The 27,109-nt window shown below is 35.6% G+C and overlaps 3 protein-coding genes across 4 annotated transcripts in view; 2 read left to right on the top strand and 1 right to left on the bottom strand.

Annotated features, from left to right (window-relative positions):
- The window catches only part of SMG6 (Smg-6, nonsense mediated mRNA decay factor), a 38,431-nt gene extending 35,453 nt beyond the window's left edge, over positions 1-2,978 (top strand). Inside the window, exon 14 of the mRNA XM_051214140.1 lies at positions 2,030-2,978. Coding sequence (XP_051067273.1) covers positions 2,030-2,316 — 287 coding nt within the window. The 3' untranslated portion in view covers positions 2,317-2,978. The remainder of the gene's footprint in view (positions 1-2,029) is intronic.
- Positions 2,979-5,771: 2,793 nt separating this feature from the next.
- On the top strand, positions 5,772-12,946 carry COPS5 (COP9 signalosome complex subunit 5). The gene is made up of 5 exons (XM_051219112.1): positions 5,772-6,070; positions 8,768-8,869; positions 9,789-9,999; positions 11,031-11,326; positions 12,613-12,946. Exons 1-5 carry the CDS (start codon positions 5,780-5,782, stop codon positions 12,751-12,753), a joined length of 1,041 nt encoding a protein of 346 aa, XP_051067274.1. The 5' UTR covers positions 5,772-5,779; the 3' UTR covers positions 12,754-12,946.
- A 1,287-nt stretch (positions 12,947-14,233) lies between these two features.
- SPO11_1 (endodeoxyribonuclease) lies at positions 14,234-26,289 on the bottom strand. 2 transcript variants are annotated; one of them, XM_051214142.1, is made up of 12 exons: positions 26,167-26,289; positions 26,099-26,139; positions 22,346-22,412; positions 22,203-22,311; positions 22,082-22,165; positions 18,950-18,998; positions 18,797-18,900; positions 18,642-18,744; positions 18,564-18,601; positions 17,634-17,719; positions 17,473-17,584; positions 14,234-17,428 (listed from the first exon to the last, which is right to left on the bottom strand). In XM_051214142.1, exons 1-12 carry the CDS (start codon positions 26,250-26,252, stop codon positions 17,300-17,302), a joined length of 1,008 nt encoding a protein of 335 aa, XP_051067276.1. In that variant the 5' UTR covers positions 26,253-26,289; the 3' UTR covers positions 14,234-17,299. The 2 variants fall into 2 exon arrangements, with proteins under 2 accessions (XP_051067276.1, XP_051067275.1); XM_051214141.1 differs by having other exon boundaries at positions 26,099-26,289.
- Between the last annotated feature and the right edge of the window lie 820 nt (positions 26,290-27,109).

A 27,109-nucleotide genomic window follows, 5' to 3' on the forward strand; every position in this document is an offset into this window, starting at 1 on the left:
CGCTGATTAGAATGATAGAATGTTTTTTCGAAGAAACAAGCGATGACCAGTATAGTTCAGTTATGTCGGGTGTGAGACTGTTATCCGCCGCAGGTAGTAAATGAGGGATGCACAATATGATGAATTGAATCATCAAATTCCGGCTCAGTGACCTAGAAGTTAAGTGTTTGTGCGCAAGACCTAAGATCTTAAATTCAGTTCCTAGGTGCGGTGTCCTAAACATACACTGCTAAGGATTCCCGTACTAAGACGAAACAAGCATCTATTGCTTTCACGTTTTCAACAGTAGTCTAAGATCAGTTTGTGATTTAAACAGTAAAAAGAAATAGAAAGTTTCATATCTATATCACAAATATGTTCTTATGTTTTCTTAAGTGCAAATGGTTATTGAAGCATAAATTTACACTCTCCAGGACGTATTATATCGGGATCATCTTACTTGAGTTATCTGGGGGTAAAATAATAATCTTATCATTTTTCCAGCTGTTTTATCATATGTTAAGTGTTTATAACATTGGTCCTGATGTGTGGGCGAGGATAATAATGATTGGTTGTCTGCTTAGTCAGATATGTAGATAGTCTGACAAGTGTCAGATGAGTTATATATTCCCTTTATTATTATTATTATTATTATTATTATTATTATTACTCACTTATTATTGACTGTTCATTGTTGTTGGGTTGTGCCGGGTTTTGGTGTGTAAATACATTACGTTGTGGTCAGGCTAATCACGTTTTCTTGATCATCTGAGTTGTGTTGAAGTCCTGTAGAATAGACACTGGGTGGGAATCTAGTGTAGATATTCGTCTAAGGTAAATAAATGTTCATGAGTGGAAACCCAACCGTTATAACATTAAACGAAGTAAAACCGAGCGTTATAACACTACCTAAATTCTATATAAACAGATTCATTTGTTAGTGTGATATTAAAGTATGCCACCCAACTATGTTTAATTCTTTAAACTCAAAAATAATTTCGTTAACTAATTGAATAGAAAATGATCCAAAGGAATCTGCCCTAAAGATTTTCAATTTTTTGTGGTTGGTATACTTTCCGTCCAATAGATGCAGATGATATTCCCATCAAACAATAAGTCAAGCGTTCAGTCGATTTCAACTGTGGGAAAGCATATATTAAGACAAACTGTCTTATTATTCAAGAAACTAGTAAACCCAAATGCTCTGGTATGGCTGAGAGTGGGGGGAGTCCGTTCTCTCTCTCGAAATGCTCTCACATGGCCACGCGTATATAGCCTCTGCCAAGAAAGTCCTACTCACTGCCTTGTCGTGGCGGGGGTGTTGTTTACGAAATTGAGAGGACGAAAAGCGAATGTCCGGTGCTTTAACCAGGTTGGTGGACATGGAGAGTCCACCTAGGGGAAGTTAGAAAACACTCATTCCAAACCAGTGGTGTATATGGGCTCCAGGATCCTGAAGGAACAAATGGCGTATATAGCTATTTTTGGTCACTGTCTATGATGGAACTGCATCTCCTTACAATGCTCCACTGCCTTGTGGATCAGACCTTTAAGATGAAGGCTCCGGGTGTTGCTCCCTAAGAAAACCACCTACTTCGGTTTGGACATTAGGATAGTATCACAACTCTCACACAAATCGAATGATTTATGTGGCGCATATGTATTTGGTGCCTTCTTGTACCAATGTCTATGTGCTAAAATAAAAACAATAAAAAATAACGTTCTAGACTATATTAAAATATGAAAAATTATTATTAAAAATCTCTGTAACTCTATGGTTTGTTATTGAAACATTTAATTGTCTATAAAATAATTTAAGAAGAGGTTAAGTGGTTAAACGCTCGCGCGCGAGACTGATAGGTCCTGGGTTCGAATCTCTCGAGGCGAGGTCTTGGATGCGCACTACTGAAGAGTCTTACAATAAGACGAAACGACCGTTCAATACTTCCAGCTTTTCCATGGTGATCTAGCTTCAATTGACTCATGATCTTAACTATCGAGATATAAAATAATTGTTTAATTATATTTTTATTTAATTTATTTTATACAGATCAACCAGTGCGACTTGTTCGTGAAGTAGTTCTTCTAACTTCCGATCGTAATTTACGTCTTAAAGCATTGAATGTTAATATTCCAGCACGACCTTTAAGAACATTTGTCAATTGGTCTCGATTACCTTTAGTAAAAATAAATTTATCTAATGAAACATTATCTGATACAACAACAACAACAACAACAACTATGAATTCAATGGATAAACATAAATTATCATCAATAAATCATTCAACTAAACCACAACCTCGTGGTCAATGGAAACAACCATTAAAATATAATTAATTAATTCAGAATTGAATATTTTTAGTTGTTTTTCCCATCCATCCATCCACCATCCCTTTTTGAAATATTTTCATTCAACATATAGTTTACTCATTAACTTTCACAATATCTTTGTAAAGAATAATAAAGTGTGGATAAAGCATTTCATTTAATCACAATTCAATGTATATCATTTAACTCAATGTATTCACCTTCATTTATTATATATATATATATATATATATATATATATATATATATATATATATATATATGCATGACAGGTATTTATGTTTTACTATTGTCTAAGAATTCTTTTTCACTCATATTCTCACATACATCGTTGTTACTATGGTTACTGAAAAAACTGTAAATTATTTTGTAACATTGGGTTCTTTTTTTCTTCTTCTTCTTACGTAATTGTTTATTTTTCTTAGTCATTTATCCATTTGTTCATTCATGTTTGTATAGAGGTGGTTTAGTTTTCTTTCTCTGAACTTATTTATATTCCCTCTCTTTTTCCTCTTGTTTTTAATTACTTAGGTTCTATAAGACTGTTGAATTATACTACTTATTAATTTGCTACTTACTACTTACAAATCTTAGTAATGAAATATACATATATTTATGTATACATAGTATTTATAAATATTATTTATAATAAAAGTTTGTTCTTATTGAAATATATTTTCATTTGCATGTTCAGGTAGTTTTTCTGTGTGTGTGTGTGTGTGTGTATATGTAACTCACTGCCTTCTCATGGCGGGGGTGTTGTTTACGAAAATGGAGGACGAAAAGCGAATGTCCGGCGCTTTAACCGGATTCCAAACCAATGGTGCACATGGGCTCCAGTATCCTACGGGAACAAATGGCGTATGGACCAATTGTTGGTCACCGGCTTCCATGAGACTGCATCTCCTTACGATGCTCCACTGCCTTGTGGATCAGACCTTCAGGTTGAAGGCTCGAGGTGTGGCCCCCTAAGAAGACCACCTGCTTCAGTTTGGGCACCCGGGCAGTATCACAGCCCTCACACATATCGAATGATATTTTTGTGGCTCATATGTATTTGGTGCCTCTTTGTACCATTATCTATGTGTTGGAATAAAATAAAATAAAAAAACTTTCATGTTGATGGTATCTTGTTTTCGATCTGTAAAATTCAGTCACTTTATCGCATGTATGATTAATCATAGTGATAATTACGTGACTTTAACGAATGAAAATTCAGTCACTCATGAATCTATACTGGTATGCATTCTGTAATTACTTTCAGAATATATGTATAATAAGTGATATCTTTTGTGCCAAATGATATTTCATCTTTTTCTCTGTAAACAATCAATTCTAACACTGGGTACTCAAATATTGCTAAACAAAGAAGTATAATGCTGAAATGTTACAAATACATTCTTCCTTTTTAATGTCTCACATTAACTGGGCGCCCAAATATTATGAAACTATTCGTTCAAATTTTGACGAATGTTCTTATTGAAGTGTAATGCTGTTTTTGTTCAATAGGATTTTCATTTGAAATTTATTTTGTTTTAAAATGAATGTATTTGAACAAGCTCTTAGAGAGAAATCTCTGCAAACGCATAATAACACATGCTATGGAATTATAATGCTGTGTTAATGTTTTGACAATCAATAAACATCTCGTTACTCACCCTTAGAGTCGTAGATTCAACAATTGATTGATTACTTTTCAGTGATCATTGTCCTATGTGCCTACTTCTTTAATGCTAATTGAATTCTATCGGTCAAGTTGTAATCGCTCAGTGGTAGCTTTTCAGATTATAAAACTGTGAGATGGGCTCGATTTCACTAGAAACCACTAATTATTCTCAACATTTTAGGTATGCCTTGCTGGTGATTGTTAAGGAGCACAAAATCTATGCGCGGATTTCTTGTCGACTACTTCTAACCACCTGACATCTTAGTCATATATATTTAAATTATGATCCACATACTTTAGTTTTCCGATGCAAAGTATCACTATAGGTAACACGAAATGTATAACTCAAAACTGATTACCCTACTGTTCTACTGGAAAAATAATCAAAATAAGATTGTGTGCGGAAACAATTGTATAATAATGGTCAAGACACGCCATACTTCCATCATGTTTCGCTTACCATTATTCAAGCATGCTCCTGATTCCACTTATCAGTTGCTGGCTGATATTCATTATCCAATCATATCAGTGCATTTCGATAACTTTTCTATTAAATCTGCATCTTAGTGGCCGAAGGTTGAGCTCTTTAACCACTAATTCACCGCACTACTACATAAAGACTACCTGCTAAAAAGTTATCGACCTTTGATAGTTTTCGGATCTTGTCATCGAAGTTCTTCTAAAGTCACAGAGATGTGCTAAATTTGAGTTTTATTTGTGAATCGTGGTACTTTATCGTAGTGATCCAACTCAGTCAGTATGTCAAGATTAATATACTCCATTATTATAATAAGAATAATAATGATAACCTATCATCTGGATCTTAGTAGATCAAATGATTCTCAACATTACAGCTCAGTAGTTGAAAGATAAAGTAATTAGTCAGTTTGTCACAAATTTACTAAGATGGTGGTTGGAGGTAGTCGACAGGACCTTGAACCTGAGTTTCGTCCTACTTGGCATTCGTCAGCAAGGTGGACCTGTCATCTTGAGGGAACTGATGTCGCCTGATGGATTCGATCTCGTGTCATGCAGCTTCACAGTCAGAGACGTTGCCACTCAGCTATCCAGTTCACTGACTGTGAAGTTGCGTGACACGGGACCGAATCCATCAGGCGACAGCAGTTCCCTCAAGATGATAGGTACACCTTGCTAAAGATTACCAAATAACACGAAACCTAGGTCGGAGGTCATGTTGACTACCTCTCATCCACTATCTTATCTCAACACGCAATGTCAAGTCACTTAGACTAGTGAGTACATTACAACTTGGTTGATAGGATTCAATCTACACTAACAAGGATCTGACATACATCACATTGACCATCATACAGTGATCAATAAATTGTAAACAAATTTACTATGATGTGTAGTAACCAGTATTATAGGACTTGTTATCATGTGATGTTCACTGATGCGATGTTCAACGGTATAGGAGTAGATTTCCTGATTCCTCCTTGTCTCTTTTTTCTCTTCCAAAATTTATTTCACTGGATTATACTCTTTAAATAACATCTTTAAACCCTAATCTTCCCGATTACTGCTTATACTCTTACTACCTCTACCACTACGAAATCTGAGGCGACAACTGTCTCTGTGTGCTAATGTGGTGTGGCAACTTGAACTGATGTACATATATACGAAGTTCTACATTGCTACTGACTGACTGGCTGATCATGTGATATACATATGTAATTCCCTCTATGTATACCTAACAATCTGTTGTATGTACATGATTTTTTTTTCTTCAAACATGTTCATTCATTAAATTCATAAGTTAATTTTTTTTATTATTTTAGATCAATTATGACTACTAATAAAGAAATAGTTCCTCAATCGATCAATCAAAATTCTCTTCTTACAAATTCATCATTGAATGCATCTACAAATGCACGTGAATCATGGGAAACTGATAATAATGTTGAATCAATTTTAGGTCCAATTGATGAATATTTTAAATATGATGTAAAAATTCATCAATCTATTGTTAATGCTAAACCATGGGAAAAAGATCCACATTATTTTAAATGGATTAAAATATCAGCGGTAGCTTTATTAAAAATGTTAATTCATGCTAGATCTGGTGGTAATCTTGAAGTGAGTTAATTTCTTTTTTTCTATTTATAATAATAAGTATTATATACGTACAAATAAGTTTTCTTTAAAAAACTATTCTACAAATAATTCTCAATCAGTCAATTACAATATAGGATCAAGCACATAGATGCATCGGTTCAAGTTGATATATCTCATTAGCATAACAATACACAATTAAAGACATTATTTCATCATTGATCACTGGCTGTTTGATTACAGTTAAATGTTGTTAATCTTAAGATAATTCTCTAAAATATCAAAGCATATTAAAAATTTTTTTTTGAAAATTGTACTAAAAATATAATAACCATATGGATAGGATACATATTCGCAAATTGTTTAACAAATCTGTTCTAAATGCATCGTGCAATATCTAGCATTTTTCTACTCATTTAATAAGTGAATACTGTATATGAAAGTATAATTTTCATTGGTGATTTCATTTCAAGCACTAACTTTCACTTTATTTACTTTTCTCATCTAACAAGTTGAAATGCACTACAGTAGTATGTTCATAAAAGATATATGTAGATAGATTTGGATAATTGAAATAAAGTCTTAAGTGAAAATTACACTCTTCTATACAGCACTAACATACTAAATAAAGGGGAAAATTCACAAAAATACTAAATATTACAGATGGTGGAGAAGTTTTTGCTGATGATGTCGATGAAAGCCCCACGACCAAACCATCCAGCTCAGAGAACAAAACTCCATCAAAAACTAAATATTACAGTTTGAACATTGAAAAAAAGATAGTCATCTTCATACATGAATATATATCAGCTACAACGTAGGACCAAGCACATAAACCCATCGGTCCAAGTTACCACACCTCATAAGCACAACAAGATGAACACCGGATTCATAGAAGTAGTTAATTCAATGGTGGTAATATATAAAAGATTGCATATAAGGATATAGTACAGGAAGAAAGAATTAGTTCGTAGAAAGAAAGATATGAAGCGATTTTAATCTCATAGTTTAAAAAGAAGATAGAGAGTGTATACACCTACACCACTGTGATCGATTCTGAGCCATGTCACCCAGATCCTCCAACCATTGGTCTTTTGTTTACATTTAATTGTCTTGAAAAAATTGTTAACTGGACACTGGTCTGTGTGTGTGTGTGTTCGGTCAACTAATCAGATTATTTATTATCTATCAATTTGAGGCTTGAAGATCTATGATCCAAACTCCTGTGAATTTATGTGTGCAAACTGTTAACAAATCCAATTTTTCCTGGTTTGATAAAATTTCCGTAATTGCATGCATAGCCAAATGTATTTTTTACTTTTTTTTTTATTCACTCTGCTGCTTTTGATGATTGTGTAATTCACTTAATTCTGCTGTGACAGTTAGCCAGCCATAATGTGTGGCTAGGCACACATATGCATAGGTCCAAGTTGCCATACTTTATTAGCACAACAAAATGAATACCGAATTCATAGAAGTAGTTAATTCAATGGTTAATTTGTATTTACAGTTAGTGGTAACATGAAATTGATACCGTTCGACCTTTGATTGTGTCAAAGAGTATGTTTCTTTTGGACAGGACAATCAAATTAGCTGCAGGATAATTTCTTGTCAATGCAGCTATTAGTTTCATATTGATTTGTTCTTACTCTGTTTAAGATAATAAAGGGAACTATGTGTATGCAATTTTAATCTCATAGTTTCAGGGAAGAGAGAGTGTGTATACACTGACGCCATTGTGATCGATTCTGAGCCATGTCATCCACGGTCTCCAATTATTCGTTGCAATAGTTAACTGGACTCCAAACAAGTAGCCTGCATCTACCAACATGGCTCAGACTAGAAGTTAGTGTCTTCAAGCACTGACGCCACGTTTTGGTTTGGCCGCCCCTAACTTTCGTCCAATCATTCTCAGCACTAGTCAGCATTGCATGTCGTAGTAATCGTGGCGTTCAGGCATACATAACACGTGGACCAACCATATCATATATTTGCTTATTGTATATTTATTAAATATTTGTTTAATGGTTACTTCTTATACATTTCTTATTATGAACTTTCTTTTCACTCATTAACTGTCGACTAAATGACTGTGGACCAAGTTGAACTATTAAAAGAGCAAGCCAATGGTGAATGCCTGAATCGTTTTAAAGTTACAACGGTTGATTGGATTACGAAAAATTCTTCTCAGAAAACATAACGTATTTAGCAAACAATAAGGATGTGGAGTTTAGGGTTAATCAAACCTAACAAAAATTCTTGAATCCTAAATCCTAGTGTACATCCTAATCGTAACTCAAAATTATTATCTAGATATTCCAAATCTTATAAAAAGCCTTATTCCTAATTGCGCCACCACATATCGCTAATTTATATATGCCGCATTCTAATCGACTAAACGTGTCAACAGCTTCTTTAGGTCATTTAGTGAATCTCTCAACATCACCCATGTAGTTCTTTACCTGACGTATACGATTTATCTCTAATTATATATAAAGTCCATTTTGGGGGTCGTTTATTGATTACAGCACTTTACTTTCAACCATTTGGTTACAGGTTCGACCTTCTCACATTCAGTTTGGGGAGCTAACTACTTATTATCACCAGCCTTTACATAACCATTACAATTCCGAGCTGAGTACGTAAATTAAATCGGTACTTAGTAAATAAATTATACCTAAACCTTAATTTTACATTTGAATAAATTTCTTTTTCTTGTAGGTTATGGGGTTGTTAATCGGTAAAGTGGCTCATCAAACAATGATTGTTGTTGATAGTTCACCATTACCTGTTGAAGGCACAGAAACTCGTGTCAATGCTCAAGTAAGTATTTCTTGACGCTTTTTTGTATTTGTGTTACACAACTGTTAACTAATAAGATAAATTCAAGTTATGTTATTTCATTATTTTAAAAAAAAACTTATTCCTTCTTTATTATACTTATTATCAGAAAAAGTTCAAATCTATTCATAATACTGTACAAGTTGCCTAGATTATAATTTAGTCTTATTTTTTATTGCTAGATTGACTATTCTGTAATTTCAGTAGTTCAAATCATGAGTCAATTTGCAGCCAGATCACCATGGAAAACCTGGAGGCACTGGACGACCGTCTCGTCCTAGTATGGGACTCCTCAGCAGTGCGTATCCACAATCTTGCCTCCGGCGAGATTCGAACCCTGGACCTATCGGTCTTGCACACGAACGCTTTTCCCTAGACCACTGCGACGGCATCCAATGGTGTTAATTTCTAACTTCAACTAACCCTGTAATTGATAATTTTATAATGATTTAGTTGATAAGGAATCTATTTGACTAGGTTTTTCTTGTTACATTTAATCATATCTATAATTTTAAACATCGGGTTGTTGTAGCATTCTAAACTTTTCATTCAAAGATTGATTGGCAACAATTTTCCTTTGTCCTATATATATATATATATATATATATATATATATATATATATATATATATATATATATATATTAAGAAAGCAAAATTATTATACAACTTGTCTAAACTGTAATCAGTGCTTGCTTTCACGACGGAGGCGTGAACTTATTCCAACTCGATTCTATGAGGGTAAAAGCTAAGAAGTTTTGAGTTCGATCCTACAACATTTAGCTGATTCTTATCACTCAACTAACTTTGTTGATTTATATTCTATCAACGCTAATCATTATATATGTAATAAACTACTCTGATTACTTTTTATTGAATATATTCTTTGGTTATTATAATAGGCAGAAGCATATGAATATATGACAACATATAAAGAGGTTGTAGCACGAGTAGGTCGTACTGAAAATGTTCTCGGTTGGTATCATTCCCATCCAGGTTATGGATGTTGGCTTTCTGGTATTGATGTTAGCACTCAGTTGACAAATCAAACTTACCAAGAACCATTTGTTGCTATTGTCATCGATCCCATCAGAACAATATCTTCAGGAAAAGGTATTCATTTTTCTTATACTTATTTTTGAGAGTATAGTTACATATGAAATCATTCTAATTATTATTATTTGTTTTCTTATTTCAGTTTGTAGTTACTTACTTACTTACTTACTTCTGTTACTCCCAATGGAGCATAGGTCCTAGACCAGCATTCTGCAACTCACTCCGTCCTGAGCTTTCCTTCCTAGTTCTTTCTAATTGTTGTTCGTTTTCCTCATGTCTGTCTCCGTTTCTCGGCGTAGTGTGTTCTTTGGTCTTCCTCTCCTCCTTTGACCTTGAGGATTCCAAGTGAGGGCTTGCCTTGTGACAAAGTTCGTTGCTTCCTTCAACGTATGTCCCAGCCACTTCCAGAGCTTCTTCCTGATTTCTTCCTCCGCTGGGATCTGGTTCCATCTCTCCCATAGTAGGTTGTTCCTGATGGTGTCCGGCCAACGGATTGGAAGTATTTTGCGAAGACAACTGTTAATAAACACTTGTATCTTCTGGATGATGGCTTTCGTAGTTCTCCAGGTTTCCGCTACATATAGTAGAACTGTTTTGACATTTGTATTGAAAATCTTGATCTTGGTGTTGTTTGACAGACAGATGTTTTGAGTTCCAGATGTTCTTCAGTTGTAAATATGTTGCTGTTGCTTTTCCGATCCACGCCTTCACATCTGCATCAGATCCACCGTGTTCATCAATGTTGCTGCCAGATATTTAAGGGCTTTTACATCATTTATTTAGTGACTAGAAAACTGAGTTTGAAACTAATAATAAATGTTATTTGTGCAACTTACCAATAAACAATATTGTTCATTAAATAGAGATTTGAATGCCATGTTATTGTATGTATTTATTTTGTAAACTAAACTTTGCTTTTAGTTAATAATTTTGAAAGAGATTGTACCACGTAATACTACTACTGTTACCATCTTAATTCAATTCATTTTTGAAAATTATATCTGTTAAGCTCTTTTTCGTTTAAAACCTTTCAAGTCAACCTCCCATTACCCCCAACATTCTCTCTTTCTTCTTTTCCCTTCCATAAGTTAATCTTGGTGCGTTCCGTACTTATCCAGTCGGTTATCGACCACCAGATGATGGACCTTCAGAATATCAATCAATACCAATGGATAAAATTGAAGATTTTGGAGTACATTGTAAACATTATTACTCTTTAGAAGTATCTCATTTTAAATCTGTATTGGATAAACGTTTATTAGATTCATTATGGAATAAATATTGGGTGAATACATTAAGTTCAGTTAGTATATTAGCTCAACCAGACTATTTAGCTGGTTTAACAAAAGATCTTGCTGAAAAAGTTGAACATGCTGGATCATCGGTAAGCTAAACTGTTTTAATTATATATATGGAAAAGATATTTACCAAGTTACTATGCTTGTTCACTTAATCATTTAAAAATTTATTATAAACATATTAGTACGAATATCATCTAATAAATAAGTCAATTCACTGCGTTTATTCGTATTCTTGACATAAACATGGTACAAATACATGAAATCATTAACAAGTGGACTGAGCCATGTTGGTAGGTGTAGACTACCTGGTTGGGGACCGCGAGATGATAACAACCGATAGTTAGAGACCCTGAATGACATGGCTCGAAATCGCTTGTAATGGCGCAGGTGCATCCACTCATTGTGTCTTCCCAATTTCTAATCTTCTGAATTCTACATGTCCCTTTCTTTTCTCTCTTTCCAAATTTATTTCACTGGATTATACTCTTTGAATAACATCTTCGAACCCTAATGTCTTTGATTACTGCTTATACTCTTATTACCTCTACCACTACGAAATTTGAGGCAACAACTGTATCTGTGTGCTAATGTGGTGTGGTAACTCGAACTGATGTACGTACGTACGAAGTTCTACGTTGTTACTGACTGACTGACTGTATATTCGTAAACGATCGTTGCAGGTAATATGCAACTCCTTTTTTTCATTTTGGTAAAATTAGTAACAAACTATACACTATTTAGTGCAAGTATTTATCATCAATCCAAGTTGCCCTGCTTCACATCAATTTAGGAAAAGAGGAAATTAACAAATTGAAAATCAGTAGATTCAAAATAATTATACTATCAAGCGTAGTAAAAACGCATAATTTAAAAGTGAAATAGTTCAATAAAAAAATAAATGTATAAATCCCTCCAGAAGACTCAGTTATAGAAGTAAGAAAGTCATTTAGACTCGGTAACCATTGGTAAACACGTTACCGAAACTGAAGAATCACAAGTAAGTGAGTTGACAGTCGATTACCTTTAGATCGCTGTAATTAAATTGAATTGACTACTCGTTTACTAGATATATATTTGTATGTCTAACTTCAAGTCACATTCTAACTGGAAGGGCTGATTTGTAGGTAGAGTGGGATTTCAACCTGCTACTTGATAACTAACTGACTGGCTGAAATTCGAACGCCGTAACCACTGAGCTCCATTGGTGTGGGATAAAACATGTGTCAGAATAATAAAAAAATAGGATTATTATTGAATTATCCTTTCCATTTGTTGAGCCTTCTACACTCCCCCTCTCTCGTTCTTGTCTACTTTCTCTTACATTTCGGCATCATTGATATTTTGTACAATTACTTTTTATCATTTCTAGATGTCTCGTATGAATTGGGATAATGATCGATTGGAAGATCGTCTTGCCAAATGTAGTAAAGATGCAACAAAACTAGCTATGGAACAATTACATGCTTTAACTGGTCAATTAATTAAAGATAGTCTATTTAATAAATTTTAAACTGTTATTTTTGTTGTTGATGTTGTTATTATCATTCTTCACATCCTAATTTTTCTAGTACATTGTACATTATTGTGAATGATTGTATTTTATTTGTCAACAGTTTATGATTTCAAATGACTTTTGAATGAAAACATGTAATTAAATTTTCATGCATGATAATGTGATGATTATGGTTGATTAAATATGCTTGAACTAAACTGTTTATTTGTAATAACTAGTTATTAAATCTACACCGGTTGATCATTGATTATAAAACAATGTGGTATGATCTAATTCTCTGTGCTCTGTCCAGATTTTATAGATGATATTTCAGTTTTTCCCACTAGTTTAAGTGAATCAGCATAGTGAAGCACTAAACTGACGTTTCGTGCTAGTGTTAATACTTGTCGCCAAGATTTGTCTGTAATTTCAAGGGGGCTGGTCATCTCCAGTGTGATTTACACATTGTTTACTTATTATTACCGAAAAATTACTATTCATACCATACATAACCCAGCAAGATGTTGTGTAAAAGAGAAAAGTTTCCACACTGGAACTTGACTGGTACGAATCCATCAGCATTGTTTATTACACGGCCACTACTCAGCGATCAATTAACTTTAAGATATCTATCTTACCGATCAATCACAGTGGGGGCATTTCAGTTGAGATGTTTTTGTATGTTAGTTACTTCCAAACAACTTAAGGTCATCTTATATTCATTCTTCTTGTCATCAGTAATCTTTATTGTTAGACTTAAATAGGTTTTTATTCTCTTCACTGCGTAACTATCATCTATCAATTAAGGGACGAGTATACTGCGCGGCAGTTCGTTCTGTTTTACTTTACGGCTGCGAAACTTTTCCATTAAGAGTTGAAGATACTCGTAAGCTACCAGTATTTGACCGTAGATGCCTTAGAATTATTTCTTGCATCTGCTGGGATCATCGGGTAAGTAATACCGGGGTTAGACTCAGGGTATTAGGTAATGATGGTAAATCAGTTGATGAGGTGAATCTTCATCGACTGTGTTACGTATGCCTGAACATCGATTACCACGACACGCAATGCTGACTAGTTTCGGGAATGGTTGGAAGAATGTTAGGGGAGGCCAAACCAAAACGTGGCATCAGTCCTTGAAGTCACTTACATGTAGTCTTAACCATGCTGGGAGATGTAGACTGCTTGGTTGGGGTCTGCACGACTATCGTAACCAATGGTTGGAGAATCGGAGTGACATAGCTCAGGATCGATCGCAATGGCGTAGGTGTATACACTCTTTGTCTATTATAATTACTGAATGACATGAATTCATTTGTTTCATGGATTCGCCTCAGTTGTTTACAATCTAAAATATTTCCGACATGAACTATGTACACACTTGTTTCATTTTAATGATCAATAAAATCGTTTTATTTTGTAAGCAGATGAGGAGAATCTGCAAAATCAATGAATTCATGTTATTCTATTACGTTTTTTTTTTTAATTTTTGTTCTTTATTTATTTATGCTATAATTGTGAAGAAGATACTACTTGTTCTACAGAATTTGACTGGTATGGTTCTATACAACAAAAAAGAGAAGAATACAAGATAGGAGATAAAGATATATTTATGAATCGAACAGTGATTTACACAAGATCAATACAATATTGAAATATGAAATGAATATATACTATTTTTTAAGTGTCCAGTTAATAGACAAATGTGAAAGTAATACACTGACAATCAGAGTTGGCATTACTTTGTCAGTAAGTTAATGTAGATATACCAATTGCAACATCAATAGATCTACTGCTTCAACTAACACGTAAAACAAAATACTACGTTATACATATATTACTGTTTAATAAGATAATACTCGGTATCAAGACTTTAAACAATGAATAGATTCGTTCATATTGTGTACGAGTTACATTCTATTGTAATTATGATATCTCTAAAAGCAATTTTCATTACTGACTGAAATCCGTTCAACAATCATGTAAAACTAGAAAACATCTACTTAGTTTTTACCCTTCAACAGTGCTCATTTATGCTGATTCAAACTGTCGTAAAATTCATCTTCAAAAAATAAAGGCTTCAAATTAGACAGAACTTTTGCAAAACCATCTAATTTGATAGTGAAACTTTCATCATAAATAAGCCCTTTCGATACTTGATTTAAAACTTCTATGTTCCTATGATGAGAAGATACTCAATATCATACTGAATTCCTATGATGGATTAAACTGCAAAGTCGTGCATGGAGGACAACTGACAGACTCGTTCGATGTAAAGACTGGTGTAAGACAATTGATTGATCACTGGGTGGCGATCAGTGTCATGCGTGTCTAGTCCTTATTAGTGCGGATCGAGTGCTATCGATCATGTTGCAATGTAGCCACCAGCCTAGGTGACTCGACACTGTGCACTATTATGAGATTAGATGGTGGTCGGAGGTAGTCGACAGGAAACCCTGGACCCAGCTTTCGTGCTACTTGGCACTCGTCAGCAAGGTGTGCCTGTAATCTTGAGCGAACTGGTGCTCCGTGGTGAATTCGATCTCGTGTCACCCAGCTTCACAGTCAGAGACGTTACCACTGAGCTATCCGAGCGGCAACCGATCTCCTGTAGGACTGAGATGTAATCACAATTGATTGATCACTGGGTGGTGATCAATTTCATGCGCGTCTAGTATATTAGTGCAGAGCGGATGCTATCGACTGGTGTAAGACAAGGTTGCTTACTCTCACTCATTCTTCTGGTGATCGACTGGATCATGAAGACGTCAACATCTGGGTGAAAGCACCGGATACAGTGGATATCTAGGATGTAGTTGGACGATCTGGCTCTTCTATCGCACACTTGCAACAACAAACCCAGGAGAACACAACCAGTGTGGCAGCAGCCTCAGCAACAGGAGGTCTCAACACACACAAAGAGAAATGCAAGATTCTCAGATACAACACAGCATGCACCAATTGACTAACACTTGATGGAGAAGCTTCAGAAGATGTAAACACATTTGCATATCTGGGCAGCATCACTGATGAACACGGTGGATCTGATGCAGATGTGAAGGCGTGGATCGGAAAAGCAAGAGCAGCATATTTACAACTGAAGAACATCTGGAACTCAAAACATCTGTCTGTCAAACAACACCAAGATCAAGATTTTCAATACAAATGTCAAAACAGTTCTACTATATGTAGCGGAAACCTGGAGAACTACGAAAGCCATCATCCAGAAGATACAAGTGTTTATTAACAGTTGTCTTCGCAAAATACTTCAGATCCGTTGGCCAGACATCAAGAACAACCTACTATGGGAGAGAATAAACGAGATCCCAGTGGAAGAAGCGATGGAAGTGAATAGGACACAGATTGAAGAAAGCACCCAACTGCATCAGAAGGCAAGCCCTCACATGGAATCTTCGGGGGCAAATGAGGAAAGGAAGACCAAAGAACACATTACACCGTGGGACGGAGATAGACATGAGAAGAATGGACAATAATTGTATAGAACTAGAGATGAAAGCCGAGGACGGAGTAGGTTAGAGAATGCTGATCGGCAGACTGCTCCATTGGTGGTGACAGACGTAAGTAAGTAAGTAATATCCCTATGGTCTAGTAGTTGCGTACGTAATATAATTAAGAAAACTATCGATCTATAATATAAATTATCTTTAATATACACAATGAATTCATGTATTTTTGTCTGTTTAATTTTTTTCTCCTTCAAATCATAGTACCACTTACTATGATTTCAAATTAATAATTTTTGTTTTAATGAATGTTATAACACCCACCCAGTGTCTATTATTCCACAGGACTTCAGCACAACTCAAGAACGCGTGATTAGTCCGAGTAGAAGGTAAATATATATTTCCACAACAAAACCCGAAACAATCCAACAACAATGAACAATCAATAATAATAAGGATAAGAGAATATATAACTCATCTAACACCTGTCAAACTATCTACATGTCTGACTAAGCAAACAACCAATCATAATTATTTTATTGCTCCTAAATGCCCTGGTAGAGCCGAGAGTGGGGAGAATCAGCTCTTCCTCTCTAAATGCTCTCACATGACCACGCGTATATACCTTCTCTCAGGGAAGTCCTATTCACTACCTTCTCGTGACGGGGGTATTGTCTACGAAGTTGAGAGGAAGAAAAACCAATATCCAGCACTTTAATCGAGTTGGTGGACATAAAGAGTTCACCTAGATGAGTTGGAAAACCCTGATTCCAAATCAATGGATTCCAGTATCCTGAAGGAACAAATAGCGTATGAACCAATCGTTGATTATCGGCTACCATAGGACTGTATCTCCTTACGATGCCCCATTGCTTTGTGGATTAGACCTTTAGATCAAAGGCTCCGGGTGTGCACCCCCCCCCGCGAAAAAAACCCCACCTACTTCGGTTTGGGCACCTGGGAATTATCACAACTCTCATACAAATCAAATGAGATTTATGTGGGGGGGGCATCAAATAAATATGCCCCCCCCCACTTGTGTTCAAATAACTAATCATTCTCACCTATATATCATTGAAAAATTTCAATTATTTATTTATTTATTTATTTGGTAATATATTCCATAATTTTAATTTATTTGGTAAATATTCATTAGTTAAATAAGTTGAATGAATTGTATTTAATATTTCTAATTCAGCTTTCATTTCTGTCAATAATAAATAATTTATCTATCAATAAATTATAATTATCTAATCTATTTTAATGAATTTACTTGTTCTAATAAAATGGATTCTTGTTGAATATATAAACGTTTTTTCATTGAATTTAATAATGATTTATCTCTTTTTGTTAATTTCAATAAATCAATTTCTTTGATTTGAAGACTGATAATTAATTGAATAATTTGTTAATGGATATATATATAAAACTTACGATGATAATTCACTGGGTAATAGTCCACATAGTTGAAGATTGGATATTTTTATTGGACTACCATTTTCATTTTGCATCATAGGATTCTAAATTGAATTTTTTTTAAAGAAAAACAAATCTCTGTGATTTATTTGATAAAATATTATGATTTAAAGTTATTAAACTAATTACTTGAATGTGTCGACCGCTTCACTTATCTTGGAAGTCTCATCAGCTCTTGTGGTCTGGTGTGAGACGAAATCTCAGCATGGATACAGAAGGCTCGACTAGCTTTTACCAACTTGCGTCATTTATGGCGTAGGCGAGATATCCATCTATCAACCAAAGGACGGGTTTATTGCGTAGCAGTTCGTTCCGTCCTAATTTATGGTAGTGAAACATGGCCGGTAGGAGTAGAGGATATTTGTGGGTTACTAGTATTTGATCATAGGTATCTTCGAAATATTGCTCGTATATCCTGGGACCATCGAGTAAGTAATGCAGTTGTTAGGAAACGGGTACTAGATAAGGATGGCAAATCAATTTATGAAGTAGTGAAACTTCATCAGTTGAGATGGCTGGAACACCGACTGCCCCGACGAGCGATGTTTTTTGGTATAGGAGTAGGTTGGAAGAAAGCTAGGGGCAGCCAGAACAAAACACGGCACAAGTCCATGAAGTCACTGAAAAGTGGACTCAGCTATGTTGGTAGGCGTAGACTACCTGGTTGGGCACCGCGAGATGATAACAACCGATGGTTAGAGACCCTGAATGACATGGCTCTAAATCACTTGTAATGGCGCAGGTGCATCCACTATATATATATATATATATATATATATATATATATATATATATATATATATATATATATATATATATATACTTCTATGCAGTCTGTCACGCTCAACACATCAATCAACATTTAAGGAATAATAGTTTCATGCTTACCGTAGTGCCGTACTTGTAAGTACAGAATACATTTATACCTATAAAGTAAGAGATATTACATCGTTTTATTTGCTATACCATGAGGATCAGCATCAAAAAGTCCAATCATTGGAATATTTGGATGGATGCAGTTTATTTGAGCAAGAAATTGGCGAGTTATCAAGTCTGGATAACCTTTAGCCTATTTTAAATAACAATTATTAATACCAGTAAAAATGAATTATTTAGCTTACCGTAACCAATAAACAAGGTTTGAATTTTTCATAGAACTTCTCACTTAAAAGTTTCCGAAAAATCGTATCTTTCTCAATTATCAAAATAAATTGAGGCAAACATTCTGTATATCCGGTTGACAGGCAAATAGATGAATTAGAATAGTAATCTACCTGACATAATAACCTCATATCCACTTTTAAACAAACTTTCAGGTATACCCTGCAAATAAAAAGAAACGAATCATGAAGATCACTTCTTGTTAACAAGTCATATGTTATTTCGAGTTACAAAGGTTCCCAAAGACACCTAACCAATTAGTTAGTCCTGAGACGAAATCTCGTAAGGTAATTACTTATTATCAGATCCGAATACATCACACTTCGCTACAGCTGTAATCTATAATATCCGAAAAATTTGAGAGCTGATATCTGTTCTGTAAGTAATATGTCTGTTAATTGTTAAGTGGTTGTCTTCACTTACATTTGTTGGTGTGTATGGGATAGAGGGGTTAGGTCATCTGCGAAGTCCAAATCCTCTAGTCACAACCAAGTTGTCCTCTGTATTTTTCACGCTTGCTCTGATCTCCTTTCTTTGATATCTTGATGAGGTATCTTTCTTTTTAGTTTGTCGATAGCACTTGTTTCTCCTTCCAAATCTTCTTGAATAGAATGTGAAGCATATTTGCAAATACTTTTGTATCTGACTTCAGCTGGTATATTGTCAGGTCCTTCTGTTCTTCGACTCATTATTTGCCTGATGACCGCAAGTGATTTCTTCGATCGTTGATGGAGTGACATCTATAGGAAAGTCTGTAGTTGCTACTTCGATGTTTGGCGGATTCAGTGGAGCTGTCCTACTCAACAGTCCTTCAAAGTTTTCCACCTATCTGTTCCTCTGTTCTCGAATCTCGGTGGCTGTCTTGTTTTCTTTGTCCTTGACCAGTCTCTCTGGTTTAATATGTTTCCCTACCAATTTCTTTGTCGTGTCATATATTTGTTTGAAATTTCCTCCCGTTCCAGCTATTTCCACCGTCGCTGCAAGTTCTTCCACGCATTCGTACCTTTTAACTCTAGTGCTCCTTTTCACTTGTTTGTTCACTTCTGTTTATTCAGCTTGTGCTTTGAATTTCTCTGTTCCTTTTCAGCTGTTGTTGATTGCTGTCTTCTTGTTCTTCTCTTAAATCTTTTCTAGGGTTTCCATTGGCATCCATTTCTTCTGATGATGCTTCTTGCGGTCCAGTACCTCCTGTCACGTTGAAGTTAGTAATTCTTTGATCGCTTTCCAGTGGCCTACATAGTAGTTTCTTTTTCTTTGAGTAGATCTTTTAACGCTTAGAACTTGTTGTTGAGTTATCTTGAATTGAATGAGTTCGTCAGCATGTCGAAGGAAGGCTATGTTGAACCTTTGTAATGGTGTTTGTGCAGTTGTCCGGTATTTCTTTAGCTTCAGTTCCGTCTTGACAACCACCAGGTAGATAGTGATCTGAAGCTATGTCAGATCCTCTCCTGGTTCTTACGTCTTCCACTGACCTTCTGAATTTTTTACTGATCGATCTGGTTCTCCGTGGTGTGGTCCAGTTAGACCCATGTAGTATTGTTTATGCGTTTGTGTGGGAATATTGTGCAACCTATAACCATTTTGTTGAATGCGCATAAATTTGCGAATCTCTAACCATTCTCGTTGCTTTCTCCCAGTCAGTCCATGTCGTCTCATGATATCTTCATACCCGGTGTTATCCATCCCGACTTTTGCGTTTAGGTCTCCTATCCGGATTGTTAAGTCCTTTCCTGAGCACTTCGCTATGATCGATTGCAGCCTCTCGTGTAACTGACCTTTATCGTTGTCGCTGCTATCATCGATGGGTACATAACATTCGATAATGTTCATTGTGATTCCCTCCTTTGTTTTGTAAGATGCTTTGGTGATCCTGGATCCACGAGATTCCCATCCTATAAGTGCACTACGTGATTCTTTGTACAGAATCAAAGTAACTCTCTGAGTATGTGAAGTATTTCCTTCTTCATGACCAAAGTGAAGTAGCATCTCTCCTGAATCTATCCTCTTCTATCTAGCTTGGGTCCCATAGGTTTCACTGATTCCGTCGAGTATCTTCTCATTTGCGTAGCTATTTGGTTGGTTATCGCGATCTCCTACATTGTTCAGACATTTAATGTACCCATATTAATTGTTGCTCTGGTTGTTAGAAGGGACATCAGTGTCGTGGCTTCCGGAGAATCTCGGCTTTCATTATGAGGCGTCATATTTATTTTGAATGAAGATCGTTCGGCTAGGAGGGTAGAGTTTTAATGGTTCAACTTGTTAGTTCTGGCCAGCGGCTTTTCAGCAAGGTTATTTTGTACAGGACGTGTTCGCTGACCTTATGCCTAGTCCTTGGGATCGGCGGTGGCTCTAGAGAGCTACAGGTGGAGTTGCTCAACAAGGAATGTTGCGCAATTTTGTTGGTATTTTCTTGAAATGAACTTTTTTATACTAAGATTCATGGATAGAATGACTGATACTCAGATGTAGTCATTCTGTTCCTGAGTACACAGTGTGCTATAAAACCAGAAGAATTAGTCATTTCATTCCATAACTAAAACTTCCTATTTTTACTAAGGTTTTCATGACCTAAATCAAAGTATATCTGGAATTTAAATGCATCTGTGAGTGTAGTTAGCGACCACTTCAATTGTGAACCTCAGATGCTTCACTGCTATTCGTGATATATTCTAGCAATATACAATTTCGCCGATTTAAAACTTTCCAGCCATCTTCATCATATCACCTCCAAGTTTAATTACTTTATCGAAAAGTCCTGTTAAAATTCAATTACCATAGTCTCATATTTCATGAGAACATATAGTACAAAACATTTCGCCTTATGAAAAGGGAAATGTTTGAGTAAATTCTTAGGTATACACACTCAGACAGTTTACCATTTTAGTAGCCAACATTCAGACTGTCACGTGGTTATATTAACTCGTTAGCTGTTTCGCTAAACTAATTAACAATTATAAAGTAAGATATGTAAACCCAGTGAAATTTTAAAACCGGTAGCTCCAAACATTAATTAATATAGTTTCTTATATCCTAGCGAACGCACACTATTTCTACATAAGCTTTAAATGTCTGGAGTCAAAGCTGAACGACTTTGGAAGACATTGAATAAAAGCTTCACGTTAATAGTTTCTGTGGACAGTTATAAGTAGAATGACTGTATTCTCTCTTTTCCATGGATAATTTCTTTAAACTATAGAAACGAAATCGACTTTTCAAAATATGTCAAATGATAATGATCTTACCAAATTATTTCTTTTAACGACGTCGCTTTCATACCCAATCCCTAGATAAATATCACCATAAACAATCAATTTGGAAGAGGCGTTCTAAAGAGGAAAACGTTATTAAGATAAGCTGTCTTACTATTTTAAGAGCGCACCGAGGGAGACTAAGCTCCTTACAAATCTTTGATAATAATGGGTCTATAATGGATTGTCGTTTGAATAAAATGGGATTTGAGTAATATATAGATCTAGATAATTATTCTGAAACAGCTATCGATGTACCGTTTTGTTATGAATTTGTCCTCTCGTACAGCTTCGTGGGCCATTTTTAAAATAACCATCAGGCGTGCTTTAATTTGAAAAGAAAGAGGAATTTCGTTAGTGAACGAGACGTCAGGTGACTAAAACGTAGTCACTCTTGATACCGTATGACTAATATGTAAGTTTTATTTTGTTCTACTAGGCTTCACATGGAAATGATGCAATTATTTCCGGCACTATCCAACAATATTACATAAGTAGAAAAAACAAGGTCTTGAAAGGGTCTATGAATGAACTTTCGTTTGCTGCACACGAAGTTTGCTGCACAAAATTGCAGTCTTCCTAATTGCTTGATTTGGGTTCAATGTGATATTTTCTTAGGATCATAGTCTTGCCTACACATTCCTTCAGGAGCTGTGAAAATCAAACAAAGTGTTGGCCTTTTGACTTCATCGTTACTTGACTTGAAGTTCTCATCTCTGGCCTAATATTGTCGTAACGTACATCAAAGGTGGACTTTGTTCCGGTTCCACAGAATCCTAAGTTTATTTTATAACAGTGATATTTTTCCTTGCTGAGTTAAATTTATAACTTTCATCATTTATTACGCATCAAGGCTATTGATTTTACTTGAATTAATTTCAGCCAAAGTAACATTTAGTGTATCTTTTTTTTCAAAAAGTACTGTACGTTTATTGGGTACATTGTTTTTTGTCTGGAACTTCTGTATGTGGCAGTTCACGATTTCACCTTTTCCAACTATCAGTTTTTGATTGAGATCATGAACCGATTGATGTTAGACCATTATTGAAAACCTGGAAGCACTGGACGCCCATTTTGTCCTATTGTGAGGCCCCTCAGCAGTCCTTATCCACGAAACGGCCGTCCAGTGCTTCCAGGTTTTCGATGGTTGTCTAACATCAATGGGTTCATGATCTCAATCAAAACTTAACAATCTCCACAACTCCTATACTGATGTCAGTTTCCGAGTCTAATTTATTTGAAAAACCCTGATTGGTGACTGAATGGTACAAGAGAAGTACTTGCCAACGCTCTAGCCGCTATCCGAAGCCATCACAGTGATGAATACTGCTAAAAGGCGCATTGTCAAGCGCAACCGGGATCGATCTAATGGTTCTCTTTTTGTTGATACACAAATTGATTTGCAGTCATTCAAAATAGGCTCAGAACCAACTCTATTTATTGTTTAAAGAAGGAGGGATTGACTTCATTGAGGTCCGTCATAAATACAAACTAATAAAACGAGGTTTCTTCTGTCTCACTCTTCCAAACGGCTTTAGGCAGGAAACACCTGAAAAGTCTAATCGCAATGCCAAGTCTGTTTTTCTAGCAAACAAAAACGACAACCTGACGCCACAAGTCATCGACGATCATTCAGTGTTCCTAACGCAACTGCAATTGCTACTGCAGTGAGAACTGATAAATGAATAAAAATTCGGAATGTAAAATGTCTTGGTGTCACTAAAGAAAAGCCAGTCTCCCTGACAGAAGTCCAGAAATGGTTGGTTGATCATATTTACAGATCATTTGTCTTCCATAAAATCAAGGAGAGTGAAAGCCCAGAACCCTTAACTCACTTTGAGCATAATGTTGGATTGATAAAAGATTTAACTAACCAGATAATCTATCAGGATATCAGTGAGGTCACCTTTCTGAAGATTTATAGACTAGGTAGACAGGCGGACTTTAAAAAAATCAAACCAGACTGATAAAAATGGCATTTAAACATCCCAATAAATGAGACTCAATACTACAGAATGCATGTAAAATAAAGGGATCAGGATTTTTTGTCCGTGAAGGCTTACCGCTCGCCGACCGTATAGAAAGACGAGAAGCTAAAAAAGGTCTAAAACCAAGGTTGGAAGCTGACGAGAAGGACCTAAGAACTGCACATGTTTTACTGATGAGGTCTCAACAGTGTATGATCCTGTAGTCCCTTAAAGTGCAGCTCAAAGCCATTTAAACGGTTTTCAAATCTGTTAAATAAATGTCTCAAGCTTACTCTTCAAAAGATTGGAGTTAGATAGACGGATAACATTTATCAAGCCAGACTCAATTGACGCCATAGAAACTTGTCCTCAGAACACGTATGAGACACAAATATGTGAACTATCGACTCGTAAGCTTAACCGAAGTGGTTATCGAGGTTCTCGAAAAGATTGTTCGGAAGGACTTGTTTAGGTGTCTAGAGGATAACCCGCTTCTTTCTAATAGGCAAAATGGCCTAAGAACAGGTTGTTCATGTCTCACAAACTTATGAGTAACTCATAAAAGTTAGTGTGCTATTGAAGATCAAAAGTTACTTACATATGTAGCTTAAATTTCCTTCAAGAAGGCTTTCGATAAGGTTTTACACAACCTCCTGTTATCAAGGTTAAGTAATATTGGTATTGGAAGACTGTCTAGTTGGGCGTCAACATGAAGTACAGGTGAACTCAACCTTGTCTATCTGGGAGACTGTGCTTAATGGAGTGCCTTAAGGTACAATTTCGGAGCCACTTTTGTTTCTCATGTTCTCAAATAACCTTAGTTTACTATCATCAGTTCTATTATATGGTGTTGATATCAGGACCTGGCGAGGGATAAAAATGAAAGTGATTGCTCCATAATGAGCTGCGGAAATTGTATGAATAGTATAAAATTTTGTGGTTGCCGACAAATGCTTCCAAGTGCATTGCGATGCATATTTGTCACTGAGATACAGATAAATACACTGTAAATAAAATCGAATTGCCAGTTGTTCAAACACAATGGTTTGGGAGTCATTGTTGGCCAATACTTGAAAATTATTCAACACTGCCATGCTATGGCTTCCAAAGATTTTAAACCACATGTTCAATGTGTAGAATCTTCAGCCGTGGCTATGCTAAAACGTTTTCGACTCTATTTACAGTATCTGTTTGTCCTAAACTCAAGTAATACATACACATAGGCAGACCTTGCCTATAAAGAGGCAGTAAGCCGTTGGAAAAGGTTCACAGGACCTTAAATAAACTGATCCCTGTGATCACAAAGCTCTTGTATAAACTAGACCTATTAACCTCGTCATATAGCGTAACCGGAGGTGACTTGATCACAGTTTTGAAATGGCCTAACTATGAATTTACATCTGATATGCCATCACTTTTATTGACATCAAAGACAGGGAATTTACGAGGACACTGAAAAATGGCTTGTGGGCCACAAACGAATTAATTGTCAGTTAAATATCGACTTTCCCATCAATCATCAACAAGTAGGACTGGTTACCTAACGCGTTATTGAAGTTCCATCTGTCGACGTATTCAGAATAGAGTTATATTAACCTAAAGATTACCACTGTCGCTACTCGCAAAGACTACCCGGAATTATGTTCTTTCCAAACTAAAATTAAATATTATTACCTATATTTTGTATGTTCCCAAGCAACCAATAAAGAGGAAAATGCGTTGAAAAGTAAAGAGGAAATAATGGGGGAACGCACCAAAATGTCTGCTTTTTCGCATGTCTAAAGAAAATAATGTTGATTTCTCCCTTTTTGTCGCTTTGTTGGGGAAATTTTCTACTTTTCGTCTCAATATCCACCGGATCGTCTAATTTTTACCTAAATATCCGCTGAGTAATTACTCAGTTTCTGAACCTAATGCCTCAAGTAAAAAATCATAAATAATCGATTAAATTCTAATGAATTTACAGATTTTCAAAAATATTAACATAGGAAATTGACTGGTAAACAAGTTTAACTCGTTTCATTACATTTTATGGTTTACTTACTAAATTCTTCTGGCTTCTTTACTAATAGCTCCAAAAAGTGTCTACAAATGTGAAACACTAAAACATACGATTCCTTAGCCTCATTTATATTTCCTGATTTCAGAAACTTCATAACTTCGTATACAATTCCCTCGATCACCGATAACACAGACATATTTTAAAACGTCAACAAAGAGTTCAATTAGAAAAAGATGCTCTGAAATTCGAATACCGTCACACCAAATCACTTGTTGTATTGGATCTTTTTCTGATTTTTAGAACAGAATTTTTCATCACAAAATGGTACAATTCTTCAGATTCCCATTTGTAGTAAGGACAGAAGGCCCACGGTCTATGTTATTCCTTTTCCAGTATACTTCTATGAGTGTCCAGTCTCACGAGTAGCAGCCCTCTGTACTTCTCCCAGGATATTCAAGTCACATTTTAAACAGGGGCTTGCAGCCTGAACGCAGTCCTTAAGCTTAGTTCTTACTAAGGTTGTGTATACTGTGGTGGTCATGGTAGTATCTGACTTGGTGAATGTCCGTCTTAAAGGTCAGACGGTTCTAAGCCCCTTAGCTGCGATCCTCCAGCAATGGGCCGTCGTCTTAAGATCATGACTCACTGTCACCCCTAGATCCTTATGAGACCGGGCCACGAGTACGGGTATGTCCCCTACGCTGTACCCATTAACTTTTGTATCCCGAACGTGCATATAGACACATTTTGCCGCGTTTTTAGGCATCAGCTACTCTTTAGATCAGTTAATCACATTATTTAAGTCTGCCTGAAAAGCACATGCGTCTGTGTCTCCAGTTATTACTCGCCATATCTTTACATCGTCAGCGTATAATAAAATTGGTGACCGTAATATACTTGGGAGATCGTTTACATACATTATGAAAAGTAAAGGTCTTAGGACAGAACCTTGAGGTACTCCAATAAGTATCGGCCTTCAGGTGGTGCACTTGGAATTTACTCTCACTTTCTATCTACGATCTACCAGGAAATCCTTAATCTATTTTAAAGGAG

The sequence above is a fragment of the Schistosoma haematobium genome, chromosome 2, assembly GCF_000699445.3.
Source record: "Schistosoma haematobium chromosome 2, whole genome shotgun sequence".
Taxonomy (NCBI): Eukaryota; Metazoa; Platyhelminthes; class Trematoda; order Strigeidida; family Schistosomatidae; genus Schistosoma; species Schistosoma haematobium.

Excerpts from the sequence above, each read along its gene's own strand:
- COPS5 (XM_051219112.1), top strand. The coding sequence starts at position 5,780 with ATGACTACTAATAAAGAAATAGTTCCTCAATCGATCAATCAAAATTCT. Across the intron at positions 10,000-11,030 it reads AACAATATCTTCAGGAAAAG|TTAATCTTGGTGCGTTCCGT; the intron begins GTATTCATTTTT and ends CCCTTCCATAAG. Across the intron at positions 11,327-12,612 it reads TTGAACATGCTGGATCATCG|ATGTCTCGTATGAATTGGGA; the intron begins GTAAGCTAAACT and ends TATCATTTCTAG.
- SPO11_1 (XM_051214141.1), bottom strand. The coding sequence starts at position 26,252 with ATGTCTGTGTTATCGGTGATCGAGGGAATTGTATACGAAGTTATGAAG. Across the intron at positions 22,413-26,098 it reads AAAGAAGCCAGAAGAATTTA|CACGCCTGATGGTTATTTTA; the intron begins GTAAGTAAACCA and ends TTCAAATTAAAG. Across the intron at positions 17,720-18,563 it reads CTTACAAGTACGGCACTACG|AATCCTATGATGCAAAATGA; the intron begins GTAAGCATGAAA and ends AATTCAATTTAG.